Below are 24511 nucleotides of genomic sequence, written 5' to 3' on the forward strand. Positions count from 1 at the left end.
ACATACGCGTTGTAAATGTAGAAAAAGTAACAAACGTCGCAAACGCAAAATACTTCAGTCACATCAGCAATACAGCGAAGAAGTTTGAATTCTCAGGATTGTTCATAAAATTGTTAACGAATTTAAAACTAAACTTATTCCAATGGGAGACTCCAAGTCAAAAATACTATGTACTACTCGTGACGGTCTATACTTGCTCATAATTAACATTTCATAAATTAACAAATTTCTGTAGGAACTGACAGCAAAGGACCACTACTTTAGTCTTGTAAATGTGAACTGCTGTTTAGAGGCAATTTTATAAAATGACTTTTTAGAGCCATACTAATTAAAAATTGTAAAAACTCTAGCTTTTCGTTCGCTGATGCAACAGAAGCTTGAATGAACATTATGGACCACGCAAACACCGACTAATTTGAAGTTGCGAAGGAGACATGTAAAAATATCAGACTTTTCAATAAACATACGTTTTGCATCCCTTGTATCGAGGAGCCAAACTAAATTATATTAAAAAATGTTCATAATTTCTTTTATTCAAAATTTGCGACATACGTGTTGTGGAGTTCTATAACTTTTTTAGGGAGGTTATGTCTGAGGTGTCTACGATGACGAGTGACATCTGGGAGCTATATTCGAACTTTGCTAAATTTTCAACATTGTTTGATAAGTTTCCGGATCTTTCGTCATTTGTTGCCTCTCCTGTATCGGGCACGAAACGGAAGAGGTCTTTCAAGAAGTCGTCGTCGAAGGAGGGTCGTACTAAGGTTGTTGGGACTGGTTCGGGGCTGCCGAAATCTGGTGTGGGATCATCAACGGTTGGGGGTGCGTCCGCGGGTTTAAGGGGTACGAAGGATGCGATGCTTAGTATTTCCGGTACGTCGGAAGGTGGTGCCGTATCATCACTGCCCCGAACGGCTATGACTGCTCCTATTGCTTGTCATCCTGTTCCAGGTATTATAGCTGAACAGCCCACGCAAGCTCCTGTACCGATTCCTTTGGTGACTCACTCGATATCGTCTTCTTCGCGGGGTTGATTCAGGTTTGTCTCTTATAAATATCGCGACGCCTACTTTGTCGGATTACCCTCAGCCTCAACCGAAGTGGAAAAGCTCCAGGAAACTCAATATGGCTGCTTCAAAGAGGGTAGTTTTTGTTACTCGTTTTTCCCCGGAGACGACGGCTGAGGACGTTGATTGTTATATTAGGTCTAGGGTCGATGGTATCTGGGTTTTAGAATTATTAGGTTGAAGTCTCAGTTCTCTGAGAATAGGTCTTCATTTAAGATTATTGTTGATGCTGATCTCTTCTATACGCTGTGTAATAGTGATCCTAGGGCATTCGTTAAGGAGTTTGTTGATCGGTCGGATAACTTAACTAGATTACCTAGCAGGCCTTCTCCATCTCCAAAAAACTGAGTGGTTCTTTTTCTATTGTTTATCAGAATATCAGAGGGCTGGATACGAAATTATCGAGGCTTGTTCTTGACGATGTTGATAATATTGAATTCCTTGTGGTAAGGGTAGATGTTCTGAGATTTAGGCTATTCGACACATGCTCATATATTCCTCCGGCTACAGAATATTCTATCTATGAGCGTCATTTTGTGACAATAAATAGAATTATGTCTGGAATGAATGATTCCGACAGGATCGTGTTTTTGGGTGATTTTAATTTGCCTATGGTGTCTTGGCTCAGCTTGCCTGATACGGAGGCGTTGATTCCACTGACTACTTCTGGTGGATCGGAATAGGTGGCGATTTTTTTGGATCTTTTTCTTGATGCTGGTTTGAGTCAGATCAATGGAGTTTTGAATTTCTTGATTTGGTTTTTGTAGGCGATCCTTATAATTTTGATTTGTCCAGATGTGATCCTGTTTCTTATCCCGAGGATAAGTATCACACTGCTTTCTCTCTTTCCCTCTTGGATGTTGCTAATGGTTCTCAAATGGTTGCTGCTCGGGATGAGGTATTTTCGCTATATTTTAAAAAGACGAATTTCGATGTGTAGAATTCGCTTCTTTCTGGTGTTTACTTGGACTCTGTTTGTAGATATGATCGGTTGTCCGATCTCGATGTAGCTGTTGATAATTTCTACAAGGTTTTGGACGGTTTTGTGTCTCGGACTGTTCCTAGACGAAGGATGGAATTCCCTAGAAATCAGCCATGGTATTCTCCTGTGTTGACGAGACTCAGGAATGATAGGAATATATGTTTTAGACGTTATAAGAGGACGGGATCTGATTTTGTTTATGCTCGGTACTCTGTCGCTAGGTCTATTTATAATATGGAATCAAGGGCGTGTTATGTTCGTTACATCAGTGATGCCAAGCGTTGGGAAAAATCCTTTTTTGTAGGGATTTTTTCCTAAAATTACATCTGTAGGGAAAAAAGGACAGATTTTTCATTTTTCTAAAAATTTAGGGAATTTTTCCAATTTCCAGAGTTTACTACATTTTGCAACAAGAAGAGTACTTTTCCTTAATATTCCAGATATTTGAAGATCCAACATATATGGTAGTCAAAGCTTCAACTAATGGAGTACGCAATTCACCGTTAACGATATTATTGTAATGATTTTATTTAGAAAAGTTCAGCGGTAACGGTAAAAGATGTTTTTGCATTGGTATTTAATTACAAATGCGTAAATAGATTTCATTTGTAGGAATGAACGCTTCCATTAAGGTTCATAAACAGGTGATGGCTTTCTCAACTTTCCGCCTCTATTCTCTATTTTCTAATACAAAGATCACTACCAGTACATACGCAGAATCGTGTATATAAATGTAGGATTACATAATATTACAATACTTATTCGAACCTATTGGACAAGAAGATTAAGGGAATTAGTACTATTAAGTTACTTAAAAGGACTTGTCCAATAAGCTCGAATAAGTATTGTAATAATATGTAATTTAAATGACTTGGGCATTAAACCGTCAGGCTAACATAAAAATAGCAAATGTAGGTTTTTTATTCCGGAATATCTTCAAAAACTGTTTTAGAACTGTTACATTCACAACAGTTTTTAATGTTTTGGAAAAATGCAGTCTAGTGAAGAAAATAAAACCGGTCGAAAATGACGATTTTAAATACCAATGCATTGCTTGTGGAAAGTTCGTAAATTGTAGAAATCTGACCTGAAGAAACACGCGGCCATTAAAGTCCACAAGAAAAATGTTAATAGTGTTAAAAATGAGCAATGATGTTGCAATGTTCGAAATCCAAATAAAAATGTCAATATTCATATTATTGAACATTTGGTCCTTTATTGAAGGATATAATCCCTGACTAATTAATTGGGCGTAGGGAAAAAAGGGAATTTTTAGGAGCCGCGTAGGGAATTTTCCAAAAACTTCCTGGCATCACTGCGTTATATTGATAAGGTTGGAAGTGACCTTCATTGTAACCCGAGGTCTTCTTATGATTTTGTTAGGATTGCCGACTGCTTCAAATCTGTTTATAGGAACTGCGGACTGCTTCGAATCTGTTTATAGGAATAGTTCTTATGATGCTGATGGTTCATATCCCTATTTTATTATTACTATTCAACCGTCGAACGGAACGGACGTGTTTTTTTAATACCGGATAAACTCATCGTAATAGGTACCTACTAAGAATTTCAAGTGTGGTGGGATATTAAGCCACCGTGCAGCGAAATTCAAAGTCATCCACTGGGTTGCTAACTTCAGGGCCCAGTGGACGGGTATCGACTGGAGTTATAAATCTGGGCAATGACCAAGAGTTAGGCCCAATTAGTCGACCTGTAGACGGGTCGACAGGTGGCGACACTCTGACAAGTCGAACTTTTTCTAAGGTAACGACATCAAAAGGAGGTAATCCCTCACGAAAGAGACTCAAGGAACGCAGAAATGCTTTGTGTATCCTAAAGAAGTTAGGATCAGTCGACCCAAGCACGCTGTCGGTTAAACAAAGCGATTCCTTAAAATGGGCTCAATGAATTCTTGAGACTGGAAAAAGGGAACGATCGCCGGATGAGCTGCCATCCTCCAAAAGGGATCAAAGATCGTTTGCCTCAGTTGCTAAAGACAGCCTTGTGATGTCTATCATTAATAAAGGAGCATTGGACGGTATGGTTCCAAAGCAAAAATGGGGGAAATTGAGAATGCTCTGTCTTCTACTCACAGGTGCTGGAAAAGTTTCCCGGCACAGATCCTCGACACCAAGAGGCCGTTTGGATGAAGTCGATGGACCAATACGACATGCAGTGTTTATGTTAAACACTCAGTCTTTGCCACATCTAGCAAAGTCTCAGGACCGTGTATGTAATGGCTTTCATTATATACAAACGAAGGTATATAAAAACGATCAGCTTAAGGATTCGGAAATCGACAAGCCTCTGTCTGAATCAGAAATAAGCGGATCCTCTTGCGAAGTCGAGGGAGATACCAAAGATGCAGACTTGGATAGACACCGTATGCGAGAGGAGGTTTCTACTGCCTCAAAACTCACCAAACTTGAATCTATGGTTACTGCGAGAGTCACCGAGATCTCTGCAGAGGACATTCTTGATGACTCGATTAAAGCGGCTGATGTGACGGTTGTTGAAAATCTCGGTGGTCCCACGGATCCTCCACATAAATCTTCATCATGTGCTGCCTTAAAAGTTCTCTTGATGAAAGGGGACATAGACATAGTTCTTATTCAAGCACCATATGTTTATAGAAACAAAATATGTGAATTAAGTAGTCCGGGGTTCAAACTATTGCAGTATACTGGTAATGATGTAAATCGAGCCTGTATAATTGCTAAAAACGAGCTTAACTTGTTTCTGCTTTCTTCAATGTGCAATGCAGACTAGAGGTGTGCACGTGAGTAATAGTTTACTCACGCTCACGCACACTCACGACGGAAAAATCTTACTCACGCACACTCACGCACGATATTGTTTGGTATGACTCACGCTCACGCACACTCACGAAAAGAAAATTTGTACTCACGCACACTCACGCACGAAAATGTCGTGACTCTCGAAAAATACCGTGACTCACGAAAAATATCGTGACTCACGAAAAATGTCGTGACTCACGAACAATTTTTTGAGTAATTTACCTTAGTGACGTGTCTGAAAACATGAGCATTATTAAAATCGAGAGCGTTATTACACTTTTAACATCCCAGGTGTCACTAAAATTGTAAATGAATTTAACTCTTCAGCGTTTTATGTTGATGAGCGGGATTACTTTCGTGAGCGTAAATCTTTACTCACGCACACTCACGAAGATAATATTTTCGTGACTCACGCTCACGCACGACATTTTGGTTTGTTAATCACGCTCACGCACACTCACGCCGTTGCCACGAGCGTGCCTCACGACTCACGTGTGAGTCACGAAAAATTTCGTGAGTCACGACAATTTCGTGTCACGTGCACACCTCTAATGCAGACACTGTCGTTGCAAATTTAGAAATAGCCAAATGCAAATATTGGGTATCTTCGGTATACATGGGACATGACAGGGAGATACCTCCATGTGCCGTTAAGACAGTTGAGGAGTCACTGAAAACAAAGATGAAACTCATAATGGGATGCGATGCGAATGCGCATCATAGTATATGGGGAAGTAGTGATACTAATGCAAGGGCAGAGTCGCTAATAGAGTTTATTTTGCGTACTAATCTGGTAGTTTGCAACAAGGGAGATGCCCCAACCTTTGTCACTAAAAACAGGCAAGAGGTTTTTGAGTGGCAGGTTTTAAGTGAACACAGCTTATCAGATCATCGCTACATCAGTTTCAAATTTGATGTTCATACCACCAAGACCATATTTCCGCCAAATGTTAGGAAAGCTGACTGGAATAGCTATAGAGAATCGTTCAATACCGGAAATAACAGAGACAAATATGAAAAATGTGCAAGATATCGAACACGCAATGGAGCGGATTACTAAGGCCTTCAACATCTCACTGAAAGCTGCACGCCCTAGAGGGAAGCCAAGGGGGAAAATCGACCACCACGGTGGTCTACGGAATTAAGTAATATGAGGAAATCCTCCAGGAAGCTCTTTAACAAGGCAAATTCCACTAGAGCCCCTGAGCATTGGGACGCTTACAAGAAGAATCTGAGGGGATACAAGCGAGAACTGAGAAATGCTCAGCATAACTCTTGGAATGATTACTGCAGCAATATTGAGAATACGTCCGAGGCTTCCAGACTACGGAAGGTTATAGCATCAACCAACTCTGCTTCAGGTTTCATTAAAACATCGGAGGGCAATTGGACAACGTCCAGTGAGGGGACGCTGGAGGTACCATTGGGCACACATTTTCCTGGAAATCAGACGTTTGAACCAGGTTCTGGCGGTGCCACGGTGGCTCAGCGGTCGTTTCCTATCGAGGAAATTGTATCGGAATCTAGAATAAGATGGGCGTTAAATAGCTTTGGACCATTTAAATCCCCCGGACCTGATGGAATTACTCCGGCGGAGTTACAAGCAGTGACTGACAAAATTATTCCCTGGTTGTCGGCGATATATAAAGGATGTATCAACTTATCATATATCCCAGGAAAGTGGAGGGAAACAACAGTCGTTTTCATACCTAAAGCGGGAAAAGCCTCTCACTCGAGGGCGAAGGATTCCCGACCATTCAGCTTATCCTCATTCCTACTTAAGACTCTGGAGAGGATGATAGATATTTATCTTAGAACTAGCATCGATTCAAGTTTGTTCTCGAAACGACAGCATGCATACTCGGAGGGCAGGTTTACTGAGACCGCATTACATGAACTAGTCAGCTTTATTGAAAGCCCACTATCTATCAAAGAATACACAATGGTGGAGTTTCTGGACATCGAAGGGGCGTTCAATAATGTCCATCCGAGCTCGATATTAAATGGACTGACAACTCTGAATGTTGATCCATGTATACTCAGGCTGTTAGACGAACTGCTAATGAAGAGATGTATTTCAGCCACACTAGGACAAGCAAACATACAAAAGTATGTGAACAGAGGCACTCCCCAAGGAGGAGTTCTATCACCTTTTCTTTGGAATGTTGCTATAAATAACCTTCTGGTTACCCTAGAAAAAGAAAAGATAAAAGTGGTGGCATACGCAGATGATGTGGCTCTAGTAGTCAGGGCAAAATTCCCACCCACAATCAGAGATATTATTCAGAGGGCCCTTTGGATGACTGAGAAATGGGCGAAAGACAATGGTCTTGGGGTAAATCCTGCAAAGACAGAACTAGTAATGTACTGCAAAGATCGCAAAACTCCCATTTCCTTAGGGGGTATGGAAATTCCTTTTGGTGATATATAAAGCTGAACTTTAAGCTTAATATTGAAGAAAAGGCGAGAAAAGCATCTATTGCCTTTAGACATTTTGGCCAAACAATCAGCTGCAACAACGGCTGTGCGGTTGCGCGAGCTATCGCTGTGGTCGGTAAAAAGTTACAGTTCGTTTCTCAAAATAATGCCAGATCTGCCTAACGTAGTGGATTACACTTTGGCGAGTCCACTCAACAGTGAGGCGTGGTGCACACAGACTCCGGGTGATAAAGAATATATAGATTTCTACACTGATGGCTCCAAATTGGATGGAACTTCGAATAGCGAAAAGATTACATAATCACTGTAGTGTTTTTCAGGCTGAAATATTAGCAATAAGAGAGGTGGCGACTTGGCTGAGAAGTAATGTTCCAAAAAATGTGGGAATTAATATATACTCACACAGTCAACCTGCAATAAAATCCTTGGACTCTGTGTTCCTCAACTCGAAAACGGCCATCGACTGCCGCAAATCTCTCAATGAGATGACTGAGCAGTACAATATTCACCTAATATGGGTGCCTGTCCATAGGAACATACCGGGGAACTGCGAAGCGGATGAGTTGGCAAGGCTAGGGACTACCTTACATATTCCAGAGGAACTAGAATCTGTTGGTATGCCCCTAGGTACCTGCAAGCTCATGCTGCGTGAGAAGGCTGTTATGATGGCAAATGTTCGATGGGAGAATTGCAAGGGTTGTAACGACACTAAGCAAATATGGCCCCATTTCAACTTAAAGCGCACACTAGATATGCTAGTGTTCTCGAGACGTCAGATATCACTCCTGATATTTGCTATAACGGGTCGCTGCCTGATAGGCGATTTTTCAAAAACTATTGTGCGAAGTATAATGACTATAGTATGAGCCGTCATGGTGCCGAGGAAAAGGAATCAATTAAACACCTCTTGTGTGAGTGTCCTGCATTTTGTGTAAAGCGCAAGAAATTTTTGGGAGCATACAGCTTCAGATTACTGGCGGATCTGGAAAACGTTAACTTAAGCAATCTGTTAATGTTTTTGGAACAATCTTATTGGTTCAACAAAGAAAAATAATCAAGAAGGTTCAGCGGTTAAAACTAGAAGTACCCATATGTAATAGGTACTTTTAGTTAATGTGGTATCACGATGGACTGAATAGTCTAAGTGAGCCTGAATCTTAATCGGGCTGTCACTTTAACCTAACCTAACCTTTATTAGGTCTCTTGAACGGGTGGCAATTCCATTATTTGATAGTCTGTCTGTGTCTGGGTATTTGCGTGGGGTTAAGGCGTCCACAGTGGTGGTCCAGATGGGATTCCTGGGATAATTCTGAAGTTTTGCGCCGAATGTCTCTCCGCTCCATTGTCGATGTAATTTAATAGTTTATTGAAGTTCGGATATATCCCTCTAAGATGGAGGAGTTCTTTTGTCGCACAACTTCATAAGTCAGGGAGCCCCTTTGATAGGGGAATAGCAAAATTGAGTGCTATTCCCAAGGTTTTTTGAGAATATGGTGACGGATGTTTCGCATAGCATTTCTTCGATATTGGATCCTTGCCAGCATGGTTTTCGTAAGGGCCTATCGACTACTACGAATTTGGTGGAATTTACTTCTCATGTTTTTATTCAGTTTGTTGTTGGGAATCAGACTCATGTTATTTATACGGATTTTAGTAAGGCTTTTGACCGGGTGAATCATAAGCTGTTGTTATATAAGCTGGATAGGATTGGTTTGGCAAGTACACTTTTGGCTGGATTTGGTCGTATCTTGAGTGTCGTACGTAGATTGTATCTTTTGGTGATTGCTATTCGAGGTGCTTTGATGTCCCATCAGGTGTGCCTCAGGGTAGTCATTTGGGGCGTGTTTTATTTTTGTTATTTATGAACAATTTATCTCAGTCCGTAGTTAACTGTAGGATTTTGATGTATGCTGATGATGTTAAGTTACTCTCCTCGTTCGATTATTCTGGTCGGGTGCATATATTGCAAGATGATTTGGATAGCTTTGGTGATTGGTGTAGGGTAAATCTAGTAGATTTGAACTTGAAGAAATGCAAGTTTATGTGATTCTTCAGGTCTACTTCTATTGAGGTTCGGTATCGTATACAGAGCTCGTTACTGGAAGAGGTTGATTCTTTTGCTGATCTTGATATTGTTATGGATCGCAGGCTTAATTTTAATGATCATATTAATTCGATGGTGAGTAAGCATCTGGGGTTCTAGAATTCATAAAGCGTTGGGCGAAGGAGTTTTCGGACCCTTATGTTACCAAGAGGCTTTTTGCTGCACTTTTTAGACCCATTCTGGAGTATGGTTCTATTGTGTGGGATCCTCAGTATGAAGTTTATATTGATAGGATAGAATCGGTTCAGAAACAGTTCTTGTTGTTCGCTTTGAGATATCTTCATTGGAACAGCGTTTGTTTTCTTCTCCCTTACACTTCTAGATTGAGGCTGATTCATTTGCCTACTATTAGGAGCCGACGGACTATGTTGAGCTCCATGATGATGTATAGGTTAGTTAGTGGGAATATTCCATGCTTGGAATTGATATCTAGGATTAGGATAAATGTTCCTTTTAGGGCATCTCGGAATTACTAGTTTCTTTTCATTGATTTTAAACATTCGAATTATGCTTCCGTGGAGCCTATTCGTAGGATGTGCATTAATTTCAATTCAATCTATCATCTAGTTGACACTAACCTTAGTATTGATATGATGAAGTCTAGAATTTTAGCATATTTGGATAACTAATACATTAGTTTTATTGAATATCCTAATATTTGATCTTGTGTTTTAATATATCCGGCTGATGCGTCCTTCTCTGTAGCTGGTTAGCTCCCTCTGCCTCCACCCCGCAATGCTCCGAATCATGGTGTGTACGCTGTCCCTACGTTATGGGGACGAGGCCCTCACGGTCGGAAGGGGCGGGAAAGTGGGCGATGGGACCGTTCGTAAAAAAAAATCGATAATAATTTTATGTTGGGCGAGAAAACAACATTTTTGCGGAAAAATGTTTCATGTTTCTCATCCATTTTATCATTTCTAATATTGAATTAAAGTGATCTATTTTTAGTAAATATATATAAATGAAATAAAAATGACATAAACATTTTAAGTATGTGAGTACGGTGTGAACATGTTATGTCGGTAACTATTTGTTTTAGTAAAGAACAACTTTTAACCTACATATGTAACAAATCTCTTTAGAAGAGAGTCAATAGCTATTTAGACTACGGAGTGTTCAAAATGAAGGCCGAAACACAATGAAAAAAGCAGGCATACACAGAGAAAGAAATTAACGTTATGTAAGGTACATTTAACCATAAATAAATATGATTTAGCGTCTACGTTACATAAGGTTAGTTAGTTTAAACATTGTCTTGTTGACTCGAATTTAACAAAAAAATTGTTAATTTAACTATACCAATAGGTATAGTTCCTAAACTAACACTAAATGTTTGGGACACATATGTTAGAATATATTAGGTGTGTTCCTTTACTTTACTCGTAGTAAAAAGTAGTAAAAGAGAGAAATATCGACAATCCTCTCAGATTTCTAAATTTTTTAAATGTACAGGAACGAAAATATAGTAAAAATGTCAAATAAAAAACAAAAGAAGCATTGTGATTTGAATAAATATTTTCAAAACATGTACACTGAAAAAACAGTGACCCCCCCAGGAAGACAACTTTTGATTAATTTTAGAAAATTTTTAATATTTTTAGAAAATTTTAACTAAACAGTATTACAAGCGCTAGCATCGCGCCGATATCACAAAAATAAGTAAATATTTTTCGACAAATTCAAGAAAATTTATTAGACATAAATAATTTTTTTCACTTTTTAAAGAAAATTTTGTATTTTGAAGGAAAAAAATGGAGTTCAAAATTGCAAGAATGTCTTTAGTGACATACGAAGTTCTTGATGGACGCTTTTGTAGTAAAATTTACAAATTTGAAGAAATAATGAACTATTTTATGACAAATACGAATTTAGTAAATCTCTATCCTTAACTTGTGTATAATTTTTTCCCGTCTTTTAGTTAATTTAACTAACGTACGCAAAAAATTATTAGAGCAAATGAAACTTTCACCGAATATAATAAGTTCACGAACTAAAATATAGTTAAATTGGCTTTAGTGAAATAGTGAGTTCACTTTTTTTTGAGTGTAGGTAAATTAAATACTTTTATATCGCAATTATTTTGACAAATGGCAGATTTTTTGCAGGAAACTTTGAAATCCTTATTACGATAGAAAGAAGCTATGGTTTTTACTTTGTTATAAAAAGTACGCCTTTTGCAAAATTTTTAATCAAAGTAAAACCCTGGCTTCTGGGCCATAAAGTAAAATAATAGCGCATATTATCAGTATCTTATAAGGTGGGGTTTTTCATTCCGTTTGTAACACATACAAACGAATTCTGACTATAGAAAGTATATATAGTCTTGATCAGGGAGAAATTATCAGACGATGTCTCTCTGTCTGGCTATCTGTTGTAATCGGGCTACTTCCTTCAATAATGAACATATAGTGCTGAAATTTTACCAGACACGTTTTTCTTCTACAAGCAGGTCAATTTTGAAGATGGACTACATCGGCCTAAGTTTCGATTTTGCTTCCATATGAACCGACCCCCCAGTTGGGGTCTTCATGACATAGACATTAAAACATTTAGCCGATTTGCATGAAATTCAAAACGTAGAGGTACTTTTGGTCCATTAAAGGTTGCGTCGAATTTGGTGTGAGTCGGTCAATGTTTTGGTACTTTTTTTCGAAACAAGTGGTATTGGTTCGGCATTGTTTTGAAATTCCAAATTGTGGAGTGGAAGGTGCACAATTTTTTTCCTCCAGAATACGTAGAATTTTATAAGGAATGTAGTTAAGAAAATATAACAACAATCGATCTTAAAACTATCCTTCTAGACTCAAAATACAGACCCCACTTTGTTCAAATTTTGCAAAAAAAATAAATTGTAAGGCCCTATCTCGAAAATATTATATATATTCGCACACATACACAATCTTTTTATGGTGGTTTATACACAGAGAATACAGATAGGTTGTGACAACCGAATTTATTGCCAACCTCCTTTTGGCAGTTGTAGCTACTATCAGTTGGCAGTTGTGTCACCCGATTTATTCGGTCGACACAACTAATACAACATATGGTGTTGGTTGGGTCTGCCGACGCATCGGTTGTGGTTACCATCATCATTCGGTTGTGTTGCCTAACCTTAATAATACTCATGACCGTATTAAAAATCAATTCCTTCTCTATTAAATATTATATTTATTTATTTAAGTATGTATATGTATATTGGTATAAATAAATAAAAATACAATGTATTTGATATCAAAAGATGAAAATTGCATTTAAAAATGTTTAGCGATTAAGTTAAATTTTCCATATCGCAATATATAACATCACCAATTTAGACGATATGGTGAAAATCTGTATTATCGGAACTGTAGCAAGGTCATGTTGATGCTTGATAAATCTTAACCGAGAAATGTTGGCTCAAATGGTGTTTGTTTTGGGCGGTAGGGAATAAATTTTACACTTAAACATTTAAGAAAATGGTATGATCACATCATAGACTGGACGATGCTAAGGATAAATAGCTGTAGAGACTGCATCACTTGGTATATAAAACTGGTATCCCGCAGTACAATGGGCCCATGGTATATAAATGTATCCGATTTCCTATGCAAAGATATTAACCAATTAAACATATTGAAGTGGAAATTGGGGTATATCCCAATCCGTTTTCGGGCATATAAAATAATCAGGACCTAAATAAGGTTCCAATCTTTAAGGTTTTTGTATGTAGCATCGTGGAGGTTTATTTCCCATCGCTTTCACTTCTCACGCTATCTTGACCTGATTTCCCTGAATATTTGACTTCTTGCCCATTGAGAAAGTGCATTTCTATGTCTCAGTTCTTCAGAAAATTTATTGTTATATTTCTGACGTTTCAATATGGAAATATTAAAAATACGCATTCTTTCGACATTAAATAATTATTTAAATAGAAATGACATCGGAAAAATAATTTAAAAGACATTCGGTTGTGAAAACCATCCGTAAGTGGTGATTTCTATGTGACAGTTACGACAATTAATTACGGCAGGTTGTGTGATCCGAATTCAAGCAAATTTTTTTAAAATAGAGATATTTAGTTCCTACAACTGTTTGTCTTCTATCACAAACGAAAATCTATTGAAATGGTCGAATCATGGTAGTAGAGACAAGCATGTGATTGCAAATATAGTATATCGATTGGGACAATTGATATTTAATTATAAATGTAGATATTTCATTGCTTCAACCGATTTCCAACCTATCTCTTCTCTGTGTGTAAGTTCTATCCAGCAAATCATGAAAATCGGCGCATAATTACGCGTTTGCCAAGTAAAACTAAATTTCATACATCCGAGGTGTCCAACTTCCAACGTCTATAGGCCAGCCCGTGAATCCACTAGGGACCTACAAACCTCTAAATATTGAGAAAAACATCTCAGCTTTGGCATAAAGAAAAAATTATGATGATATCTTAATCCATTAAAAAGTTACAAAAGTATTTCCAAAAAAGTGATTTGGAACTACTTTAGTTTGTAAAATTCGAAAACAAATAATTATTTTTGTCATGACATATCTACAACTTTTACTCGAAAGAATTTGTCGAGTAACTTGTAGTAAAAAAATTTTAAAAGAGACATGCATTTTGACGTTGTTCTCTTAAAATTGTTTACTACTTTTACTATTTTTTGGGGTTGAGGAACGGTTTCTAGTAAAAACTAGTAAAAGTACACCCTTACAAAAAATCGCTTCTGTAACATATACTCCCAAACATATTTTGCTTCAAGCATATACATTTTTGGGTATTGCCCAAACATTTATATGTTTGATCTCTTCCAATATATAATATGTTTGAAAGCATATTGGTCTAAACAATATATGTTTGGGTAGTCTAAGTTCCAAACATTTTGTATTTTTGCATCCAAATTCAATAATGTTGTCTTCCAAAAAACAATATGTTATTATGTGAACATACAATACGTTTGGAAGCATTTTGCACCCAAAAATATTATATGCCTAAAAAAAATTCTCCCAAACAATATTGTGCTCAAAATTTTATTTATTTATTTATATATTTACAATCATAATGAATTATGAAAATAAACAGGTAATATAGGTGCTAACAACATAGGTTTTCGACCTGAATGCTCAAAATTTTGTTTCTGCCCAATTGTATATTCCCCCACATCTTTCTCACTTCCACCAGATTTTTTAGTTCTTAGCACTTTTTTCTGTGATACAAACATTGTAGAAGAAATTATTCAATTTTATGATTTTTTTATTTTAATTTTACCTTTTGCCGGACGGGGATTCGAACAGCGGACCACACAGTTTGTAAGGATCAAAGAAGTAGTAGATCAATTGCCCAAGGAAAAATAAAATGTTAATTTTGTAATAACAAGCAACAACCACCAACTTAATTCAATATCGCTCCCTGTTAAATAGCGCTCCAAGCTACTAAACACATATATGTTTATAGGCTATTTCTAAATTAATATATGTTTGCATCCAAGCATATTATATTTACAAACATTTTATGTCCCAAACATAATATGTTCTAACATATTAACATATATGTCCCAAACATGTTATGCTAGTTTATGAACATTATATGCTTGCACTCAAAAATATTGTGTTTAAAAATTTGTGTTCCAAACATATAATGTTTATAGCCAAACATATGAAAAACAGTCTTTTTCATCCGTGTAGTAACTAGTAGTACGTAAAGGAACACAACTATTATGTTTGGGGCACGAATGTTTCATAAAAAAATATGTGTGAATGTAAACATACACTGTCTCAAACAATTCTCCGTACACCAATCAATTGAAAATATATTTCACTGTATCTCAAAAAATATATGGCCGATTCGATTCAAAAAAATAATTTTTTAAAGTTCAATAAGTTCATTAAATAATTACCAATTCATAAAGATTTAATATGGTTTACTTTTATTAAACACAAAAACTAAAAGAAAAAACTCCAAAAATTAAACTCAAAAATTTGTCCGTACAGTTTAAGAAAAGCGAAATAGACAACACTCAAGTCTAACGGTTGTTAAATTGTTGTTGTTTTAGTAAATTGTGATCGTTGTCGATTCTTATTAAGTCGTTTGCTTGGTTGGATTGTCTAATTTGCTTCCAAAATGAGTACAAATAATAAAAATCATACAAAGATTCCCATCGAATCGGCCATATATTTTTTGAGATACAGTGAAATATATTTTCAATTGATTGGTGTACGGACAATTGTTTGAGACAGTGTATATAAATTGACAAATTTCGCGTAAACAAATGTATGTTGTGATATTTTATGCAGAGAGCGACAGAGAGAGAGGGAGTACAGAGAAAGAAATAGAGATGGAAACCGGGAGGGAGAATCAAAAAGAGAAATTTCTGTGAAACCGTTTGTATGTTGTTTCGGAAAACTGTGTTATGATAAAGCCAAAAGTTTGATATGTTTAAGTCCAAATATTATTTAATTTGAATATTAGAATGAGTATTCGGAGTAAAGAGAACAGACATTCGTAACCAAGAGAATAGACATTTGAAAAAAAACAGCATGCGTTTTCGCCTTGAGAGCAGCATTTTACGTATGTGTGGACATGTGTTTTATTTATCAGTTTGGCACTATGGGCACCATTTTTTTCTTGGTTCGTTAAAAGAAATCGGAACGTACGAGGAATAAGTCAAAATATTCAAGCAAAGAAAATAAAAAAACTGTGGCAATTATACAAAAATTACAAAGGGATCTTCATAAAAATAACGGAAGGGCACTATACTCTTTTTAGAGTTGGGTCAGTAAAATGAAAAAGGAGGAAGTAGTGAAACATTAAACAGTAAAATGTATAAAAACAAAGTTTAGTTCCTCTTTATTAATAAGTAGTCCAAGAGGAGTTGACGGACACCTTCAAATATAAAAGCGGGCATTAAGTTCGAGTTTTGCACCTAAAACAATTGAAAAAGTTTATTTTCTTTAAAATGAGTTATTAAAGAAAAGTAAAAAGCAAAACAGAGTCATTTTAGAGCAATAAAGCCAACTTAATACCGGCCTGCTAGTAAAAAACTGTTCAAGCCTAAATAAAGTTATGTATATTATAAAAATTATTTATATATGTTTATACTCGACTCCACGTTCTTCTTTTGTTAGAGTTTTTGAATTCCTTCCAAAATTTCAAACTTTTATACCAAAAACAGTTTTTTGTTACAAAATTGTTATTTTTGCACTAAAAAAATAATATTTTATCCAAAAGCTCTGTCCATTTCGTGTGTTCAATTCCTGCTCCGACCGAATACCATTTGTTTTTTTAAATTTACACATTTATATTTATACTACACCCAGAAAAAAGTGTCTTCGAAACTAAAGGAAAAAATGTTCATCAATTTAGTTTAGCCATTTTATTTCCATTCAGTTACATTTTTGTGTGAAATAATAAAATTTACTTGTTTCAGTAAAAAAAATCCTAAACTGAAAGCAGTTAGGAATAGTTCATTAGAATAAGGCATGGCATTTTACCAATACTGTTTTCTTCGCTGGGTATAAGAATTTTCTACTGAAAAAGAAAATTTTATTCACTGATAACAAAGCATTCGTAAAAATAAACAAAAACCGAACTAAAACCAAGTTTCCTCAAATTTAGAAAGATTTCTTATAAAATGATAATTCTGCCTTCCTTTATTATAGAAAGCTTATCATACATACGAATAACACTTGGCATAGAAAAATATTTTAGTTCGTTCGTACTAAGAAGTATTCAATCCTTTCAAAACTTAAGGAAACACACTTGTTAGAATATAGGAAAATGTCCTACATTTCTTTTTTCTACCTGTAATCGATACCTGTCATCGATGTGTTTGCGCGTGGGTTGTTTTTTTAGTTTGATTCGTGTTGTTATGGTATACGGAGAGATTGTTAAAAAATAATATTGTAAAATAATATAACAAAAAACAAATAAAATATACAAAATATTTGTTATTTTAAATTAGTGAGAAAATGTTCGTTTTTTGAAAATTGGTTTATAAAAAAAGAAAACACCAGCAGAATAACAACCCCTTCATTTTGGAATCTTCAATTATGAGGTAATATTCAGTGACGCTAACCTTTTGTGAAAAAAATTGGTTTAGGATTTTTTTGTTTATATTTGTAGGTATTGAAATTGTAAAAGGTGCTAGGCAGCAACTTATTCAAAGTGAAAGGTACTAGAAGAAGAAAAAATGTGTTTTAATATTTCAAGGACAGCCGATGCTGTTGATTCTAAATAAATATATTTAATATATATTAATAAAACATGTCTTTTATTGAAGAAAAAATTGCTTATATAAATACATAAAATTGTATTCAAAAACGAAGGTAAGCAGTTCTAAATTTGAAGTAAAAAGTTTACTACAAATACGTAAGATTTGTCCAAATGAATGAAAAAAGTCCAATAAAATCATTCCATATATGAATTCAATTCAGTTAAATTTTGTTCATTCTGTAGTATAGTGGTACATAAATATAGGAAAATGTTAACTAATATATCAAATGCGTTCCTCCTAATTTCTACAAAAATCACATCGTTCAAACAAATAAAAATGTCTTTGGCGCTATACGAAGTTCAACTTTCTTCACAATGAGTTCATTTTAATTTAAAGAAGGGGTCACTTTTTTCTGGGTGTATATTAAATGTTTATAATGGAACTTCTAAATGTGGGTTCTTAAAGATTTACAGTCAGAAAAGAACAGAAAAGAACACAACTCGAACTTAATGCCCGCTTTTATATTTGAAGGTGTCCGTCAACTCCTCTTGAACTACTTATTAATAAAGAGGAACTAAACTTTGTTTTTATACATTTTACTGTTTAATGTTTCACTATTTCCTCCTTTTTCATTTTACTGTCCCAACTCTAAAAAGAGTATAGTGCCCTTTCATTATTTTTATGAAGACCACTGATTTCTTTTAACGAACCAAGAAAAAAATTGTGCCCATAATGCCAAAATGATAAACAAAACACATGTCCACACATACACGCTCACAAAAAATCGCTTCTGTAACATATACTCCCAAACATATTTTGCTTCAAGCATATACATTTTTGGGTATTGCCCAAACATTTATATGTTTGATCTCTTCCAATATATAATATGTTTGAAAGCATATTGGTCTAAACAATATATGTTTGGGTAGTCTAAGTTCCAAACATTTTGTATTTTTGCATCCAAATTCAATAATGTTGTCTTCCAAAAAACAATATGTTATTATGTGAACATATAATATGTTTGGAAGCATTTTGCACCCAAAAATATTATATGCTTAAAAAAATTCTCCCAAACAATATTGTGCTCAAAATTTTATTTATTTATTTATATATTTACAATCATAACGAATTATGAAAATAAACAGGTAATATAGGTGCTAACAACATAGGTTTTCGACCTGAATGCTCAAAATTTTGTTTCTGCCCAATTGTATATTCCCCACATCTTTCTCACTTCCACGAGATTTTTTAGTTCTTAGCACCTTTTTCTGTAATACAAACATTGTAAAAGAAATTATTCAATTGTATGATTTTTTATTTTATTTTAATTTTACCTTTTGCCGGACGGGGATTCGAACAGCGGACCACACAGTTTGTAAGGATCAAAGAAGTAGCTGATCAATTGCCCAAGGAAAAATAAAATGTTAATTTTGTAATAACAAGCAACAACCACCAACTTAATTCAATATCGCTCCCTGTTAAATAGCGCTCCAAGCTACTAAACACATATATGTTTATAGGCTATTTCTAAATTAATATATGTTTGCATCCAAGCATATTATATTTACAAACATTTTATGTCCCAAACATAATATGTTCTAACATATTAACATATATGTCCCAAACATGTTATGCTAGTTTATGAACATTATATGCTTGCACTCAAAAATATTGTGTTTAAAAATTTGTGTTCCAAACATATAATGTTTATAGCCAAACATAGGAAAAACAGTCTTTTTCATCCGTGTAGACGATGATTGGGACACATATGTCCCATTAGTTTCGCTACCTTTATAGAAAAACGATGTAACCGAATTAGTTCATTTAAACGTTTATCCTTAGAGGAGGAGTTGATACACGTGATACTAAAAATACAGCCACCTCAGACAATCAATACTTGAAGTTTTTAAACAAAATCCAAATTTTTCGTGTTTATAATTTTCCCACACACAAAGTACGCACAAATACTTCAATTTAAATTTACAATTTCATAATTACATTTGTTCTGCGTCGATAGAATCTATTTTTTGAAATTGGTTGATAAATGTAAATTTTTCAACGGAAATACGAAATGGGACATATATGTCCCATTCGTCTTCAAAGGGTTAAACATGAATTTTACTTTGGGTCAGATAATTTCTTGCATTGTTTGTTCTTTTAACATTTGATTATTATTCTCGTCAAGTCCACAAGCTTTCCTTTTGGGGAAATTGTTTATTATAATCTCCAGATCTGTGTGTTATTTTCAGTGCAATGAAACCATTCAACAACTTGATTTACTCTATTGTTGCGTCACTCGAAACACATCCTCCGAGAAACAACGATTTCGAATAAATTATCTTGCAAAGGCGTTGCACTTATCCATCGCAGCTACACCTAAAGGACCTAAAACTCCCTTCGAGTAATGAGTGGCATTGTGAATTCCCAAAAACAAATATATTTTTTGTCTTTAATCATGAAATTAATTGATCCAATTGATTTTTATTTGAAATGTCTTCAATCACAGGAATAATAGTATCAATCACCGACGTCAATCAAAAAAATTAATTGATCCAATTAACAATTTAATTGATACTATTAATTTTTTGATTGATTTTAGTTTTAATTGGAAAATTTGTTAAATCAATTTAATTTTTAATTGAATATCTATCAAAATTCAATTAAAAGTTTAATTGTAAATATTTTGGTGAAATTTTTTCTGTGTTCTTACGCTTCAAAATCTTCGTCACATTCCAAAAAGGTTTTGATATATAACTCTAAATTGTAGTAGACCCAAACAAATGTTTGCAAGTAAAGGAAGTAGTTTGACACAACTGTATTTAATAGTAAATGTAGAATTTTCATTTCTGCAACCATTTTCGAACCAATCTTTTCCCTTCGTGTTAGGTTAGGTTAGGTCAGATGTATACTGAGTTGACCTGTATGAACTACGCCAGATAAATTCACTTGAATAATGATAATGACGTTCTCATGCATTTGCATTTCGATAGTATTTGTGGCCACCTATTACACAAGGGAACAATGGTTGTGTTGATTAAGAACTGAATATTGTTTTTAAGGTTATTTGGGACGCTGAACCCAAATCTTCACTTGGTTTTTCCAGCTCGACTTTTCGAGATATACCGTTATGTTCAAAATTAAGGCACTTCCGCTACGTATATTCCCACCAAAGCATCGCCAAAAAAAGTAGTGAAAATGTTTTTTTTGGATCCGGAAGTGGTGCAAAATTGACGCAGAAGCGATGAATTTAACTTGTCATAGGACGGATTTCAACCCTTTCAGCAGCCGTTGAACTGCATTTGCATCACTTATTAAGGTGTGATGTGAATTCAGTGATTTGGATGTGAATTAAGAAATTTTGTGATATTTTGATAAATGTTCGACATCAAATATTTTCAAAACTTAACAATTTTTCCAGAATGGATTTAGCGTTTTTTCGGCAAAATTTAAATAAATTGTACCATTTTATTAATTCTTAATCTGCTTAACCTAACAAAAAAAAATAATTTCCCATTAAAATTATGAAAAAAGCGTTTTATAAAAAAATGAATCAAATGAACTTCCTGTGTAGTTAAAATAAAGAACATCTTTGGGAGCACATTTTTGGAAGTGCGTTTAAAGCTGTGCCTTTAGAAGAACTTTCGAAATTTTTTTGCTGGTTTGGAATAACTTGAAAACAGTTCAACATTTTTGGAAGTGCGTTTAAAGCTGTGCCTTTAGAAGAACTTTCGAAATTTTTTTGCTGGTTTGGAATAACTTGAAAACAGTTAAAAAATCCGAAACTCCCAAACAATATTCTCTTTAAGCCGTGCTTACATTATTTTTCATTTTTCCAAGTAGTTTTAGAGATATCGTTTGAAAAAAAAAAATTTAATTAAAAAAAAATTGTTCTTCAAAAAATTCCTAAAAAATAAAAATGGGAAAAAATCACACTTTCGGTTAGGTTAATATATTTAGAATAAAATGAGCTTTATTTCATTACAATCCGTGCACAACTTTTGATTTTGTTCACTATTTACTGAATTGATATAAATCGCGATTTCCATACACAAATAACATTTTCTAATGTTTTCTAATTTGTCCCATTTTTATTTTTTATGAATTTTTAAAGAACAATTTTTTTTTCGATTTGAGTGCAGTTGGATGGGTTTATTTTGAGCGTGCTTCCTCTTTTTTTTCTTTTTTCATTCGTTTTGTTTTGTTAATGTTGGTTTTTTCTTTCATTATTGTTGTTGTATTTTTGATTTCAGCTTAAAACCATGTATTGACTAAACTACAAGTGTAGCTTAACCAACAGGGAGCCACCGTGGTGCAATGGTTAGCATGCCCGCCTTGCATACACAAGGTCGTGGGTTCGATTCCTGCTACGACCGAACACCAAAAAAGTTTTTCAGCGGTGGATTATCCCACCTCAGTAATGCTGGTGACATTTCTGAGGGTTTCAAAGCTTCTCTAAGTGGTTTCACTGCAAGGTGGAACGCCGTTCGGACTCGGCTATAAAAAGGAGGTCCCTTGTCATTGAGCTTAACATGGAATCGGGCAGCACTCAGTGATAAGAGAGAAGTTCACCACTGTGGTATCACAATGGACTGAATAGTCTAAGTGAGCCTGATACATCGGGCTGCCACATAACCTAACCTAACCTAACCAACAGAGGAAAAGAATGTTTGTCAAATTTATTTGGGCAGAGCCCTATAGACTGCAAGATGGTTGGATGGACGCACGTTTCGGATCACCACATTCCTCATCAGCATCCTCTACTTGCAGCAAAACTATCAACCAATTATCAGTATAAATTCAGGCCGTTCACAAAACCCAAAAGGTTTTACATGATAGCCGGCTTATGCCGAAATAAATTCGTACAAACATATCTCTTTTCCTTTGCCACCGTCAAATCATCGATTTTTTTTCCTCTCTTGGTTAAGCTACACTTGTACTTTAGTCAATGCATGGTTTTAAGCTGAAATCAAAAACAACAACAATATTCAAAATTTTCTAAAATTAATCAAAAGTTTTCTTCCTGGTGGGTTCACTGTTTTTCCCGAGTACTGTTACCAAAATTTTTCCAATTAAAATTTTAATTGGACTGGACTGGAAAATATTCAATTAAAATGTAAGTGTTTCAGCAAATTTTTTAATCGAAACATAAAACAATCGCAAAAATTAATTGTATCAATTAAGTTTTTAATTGGAACAATTAATTTTTTAATTGACTTTGGTGATTGATAATTGGATCAATTAATTTCGTGAATGAAGACAAACATTCCAAATTACTATACCATATTAGTTTATTTCTCTGCGGAAACCAGATCCAATACCATTCCCTTATATTAGTAAGGGGGGGTTTTAAAGCATTTTTTCCTCACCTGGACTATATAGCTGGGCCAGTTCTTGAGCTCCTTTATGTTGTGGTCCCCATCTTGGTGCTGTTTTTTCTGTGAACGTTTGCTCCAATGCTGAATTGCCATTTGGATCATCTTCGTACATTGAGTTTTCCAATATCTCCTGATCACTTTTCAGAGACATCTGAAAGACAAAGTAAAATCAAATATACGCAAGTTTATACGTGTCTCTATTTGTTTAGCTCAAACAAAAATTAAATTACAATGTTAAGAGACCTTAACATTCGATTTGTATCCTCCAAATCTCAATGACAATGTGTTACAAAAGAAAACTTAGGACTGTTGACTTTTATGGACAAATTGAATCCACAAAGGCAGAATGAGAATTGAATGTTAATGGCGCACCTGTTGTTCAGAAGGTGAGAATAAAACTGCTGCTGTTTCGTTTTCAATAAAATGTGGAGACAAGTAGCACACTCCATGTGTTAGCCAATGCGTGATATTGTCCTGGCTTCTATGTGAACTTTTGACGATGGTCATCATTTTAACGGGTATCAATGCAACAACCTTGCAATATAAGGACTAATAGGCTTCTATTTACATACATGCGCAAATAGACGATATGTCTAAAACATGCGATCCTTGAAAAAATATCCCACATTAAGAATTCTTTTAAGTGAATTAAAGAAAAAGTCTAATCAGTCATAGTTTTGTAAGAAAAACGTCTTACAAATAACCAATTCCAAAGGAAACTATTGTTGTTGGAACATACGGTGGTGGCTTGTACATGTGTATCCAATATTATTTTAAAACGCCTAAGAAATTATAAAATGCCTTGTTTTTAATCTGAAGTATTCATTAGGATACTAATTTAAAAATCTAAAAAGAATTTTCTCAAAATCGCATGAAACAGGGAAATTCTGAGGAATTATGTGAAATAAGTAAATGTATTCATAATTGGACGTTATATTATTTTTGTCTGACATCTCACAAACGAGCAAAAATACATACTTTTTGGCGTTACGTCAGCTCTTCACATTCTACAAAACAATTTAACATACACCGAAAAAAGTAAACTCTTTTATAGGAAGAATGTACTACCTCGCGCGAAAATTGTACTAAATTGTACTCCAGATTTTGAGATTTCCACAAAGCGTTGTTAAAACCAAGACAATTTAATGTCCTTTTCTATTTTTTAATTGCAGTTCACGAAATTACATCCTCTCATCCTACATCCTAACTAAAAGTATAGAAGAAAATCATTGGTGCCAAATCATGACCATTTTAACCATACAGTAGTTTATTCTTACTATTTTTGGGAATCGTACAAAAATGTTCTTTTGCTTGAGTTCATATTGAACTTATGTGTACGATCGTTTAACTTTATACCCACGTTTAGTTCATAAAACGTTTGAGACACACTTAAAAAAGTAAGATTTCATTAAGCTTTGGAAAAGTTCGAAGAACATAATAAACTTTAACTACTAGCAAATATATTTTTTTTTTTTTGCAATAAAAAATAAGTTAAATTCAGCGTTAATTTAACTACGGATTTTTTTCTTTGTAGCCGATTTTATGGAC

At 34.9% G+C, this 24511-nt stretch overlaps 1 protein-coding gene and 1 long non-coding RNA gene across 7 annotated transcripts in view; one reads left to right on the forward strand and one right to left on the reverse strand.

The window, feature by feature from the left end:
* LOC142225611 (uncharacterized) overlaps positions 1–24511 on the forward strand; it is a 318712-nt gene that overhangs the window by 209054 nt on the left and 85147 nt on the right. The window lies entirely within an intron of this gene.
* The window catches only part of Kua (Plasmanylethanolamine desaturase Kua), a 108533-nt gene that overhangs the window by 14469 nt on the left and 69553 nt on the right, over positions 1–24511 (reverse strand). For 3 of the 6 annotated variants that reach the window (XM_075295407.1, XM_075295409.1, XM_075295411.1), the window contains exon 2: positions 22955–23114. In XM_075295407.1, the coding sequence (XP_075151522.1) occupies positions 22955–23114 (160 nt within the window). The other 3 variants (XM_075295406.1, XM_075295410.1, XM_075295408.1) reach the window with 3 other exon arrangements.

Source organism: Haematobia irritans, chromosome 2 (assembly GCF_050003625.1).
Source record: "Haematobia irritans isolate KBUSLIRL chromosome 2, ASM5000362v1, whole genome shotgun sequence".
Lineage (NCBI taxonomy): Eukaryota > Metazoa > Arthropoda > Insecta > Diptera > Muscidae > Haematobia > Haematobia irritans.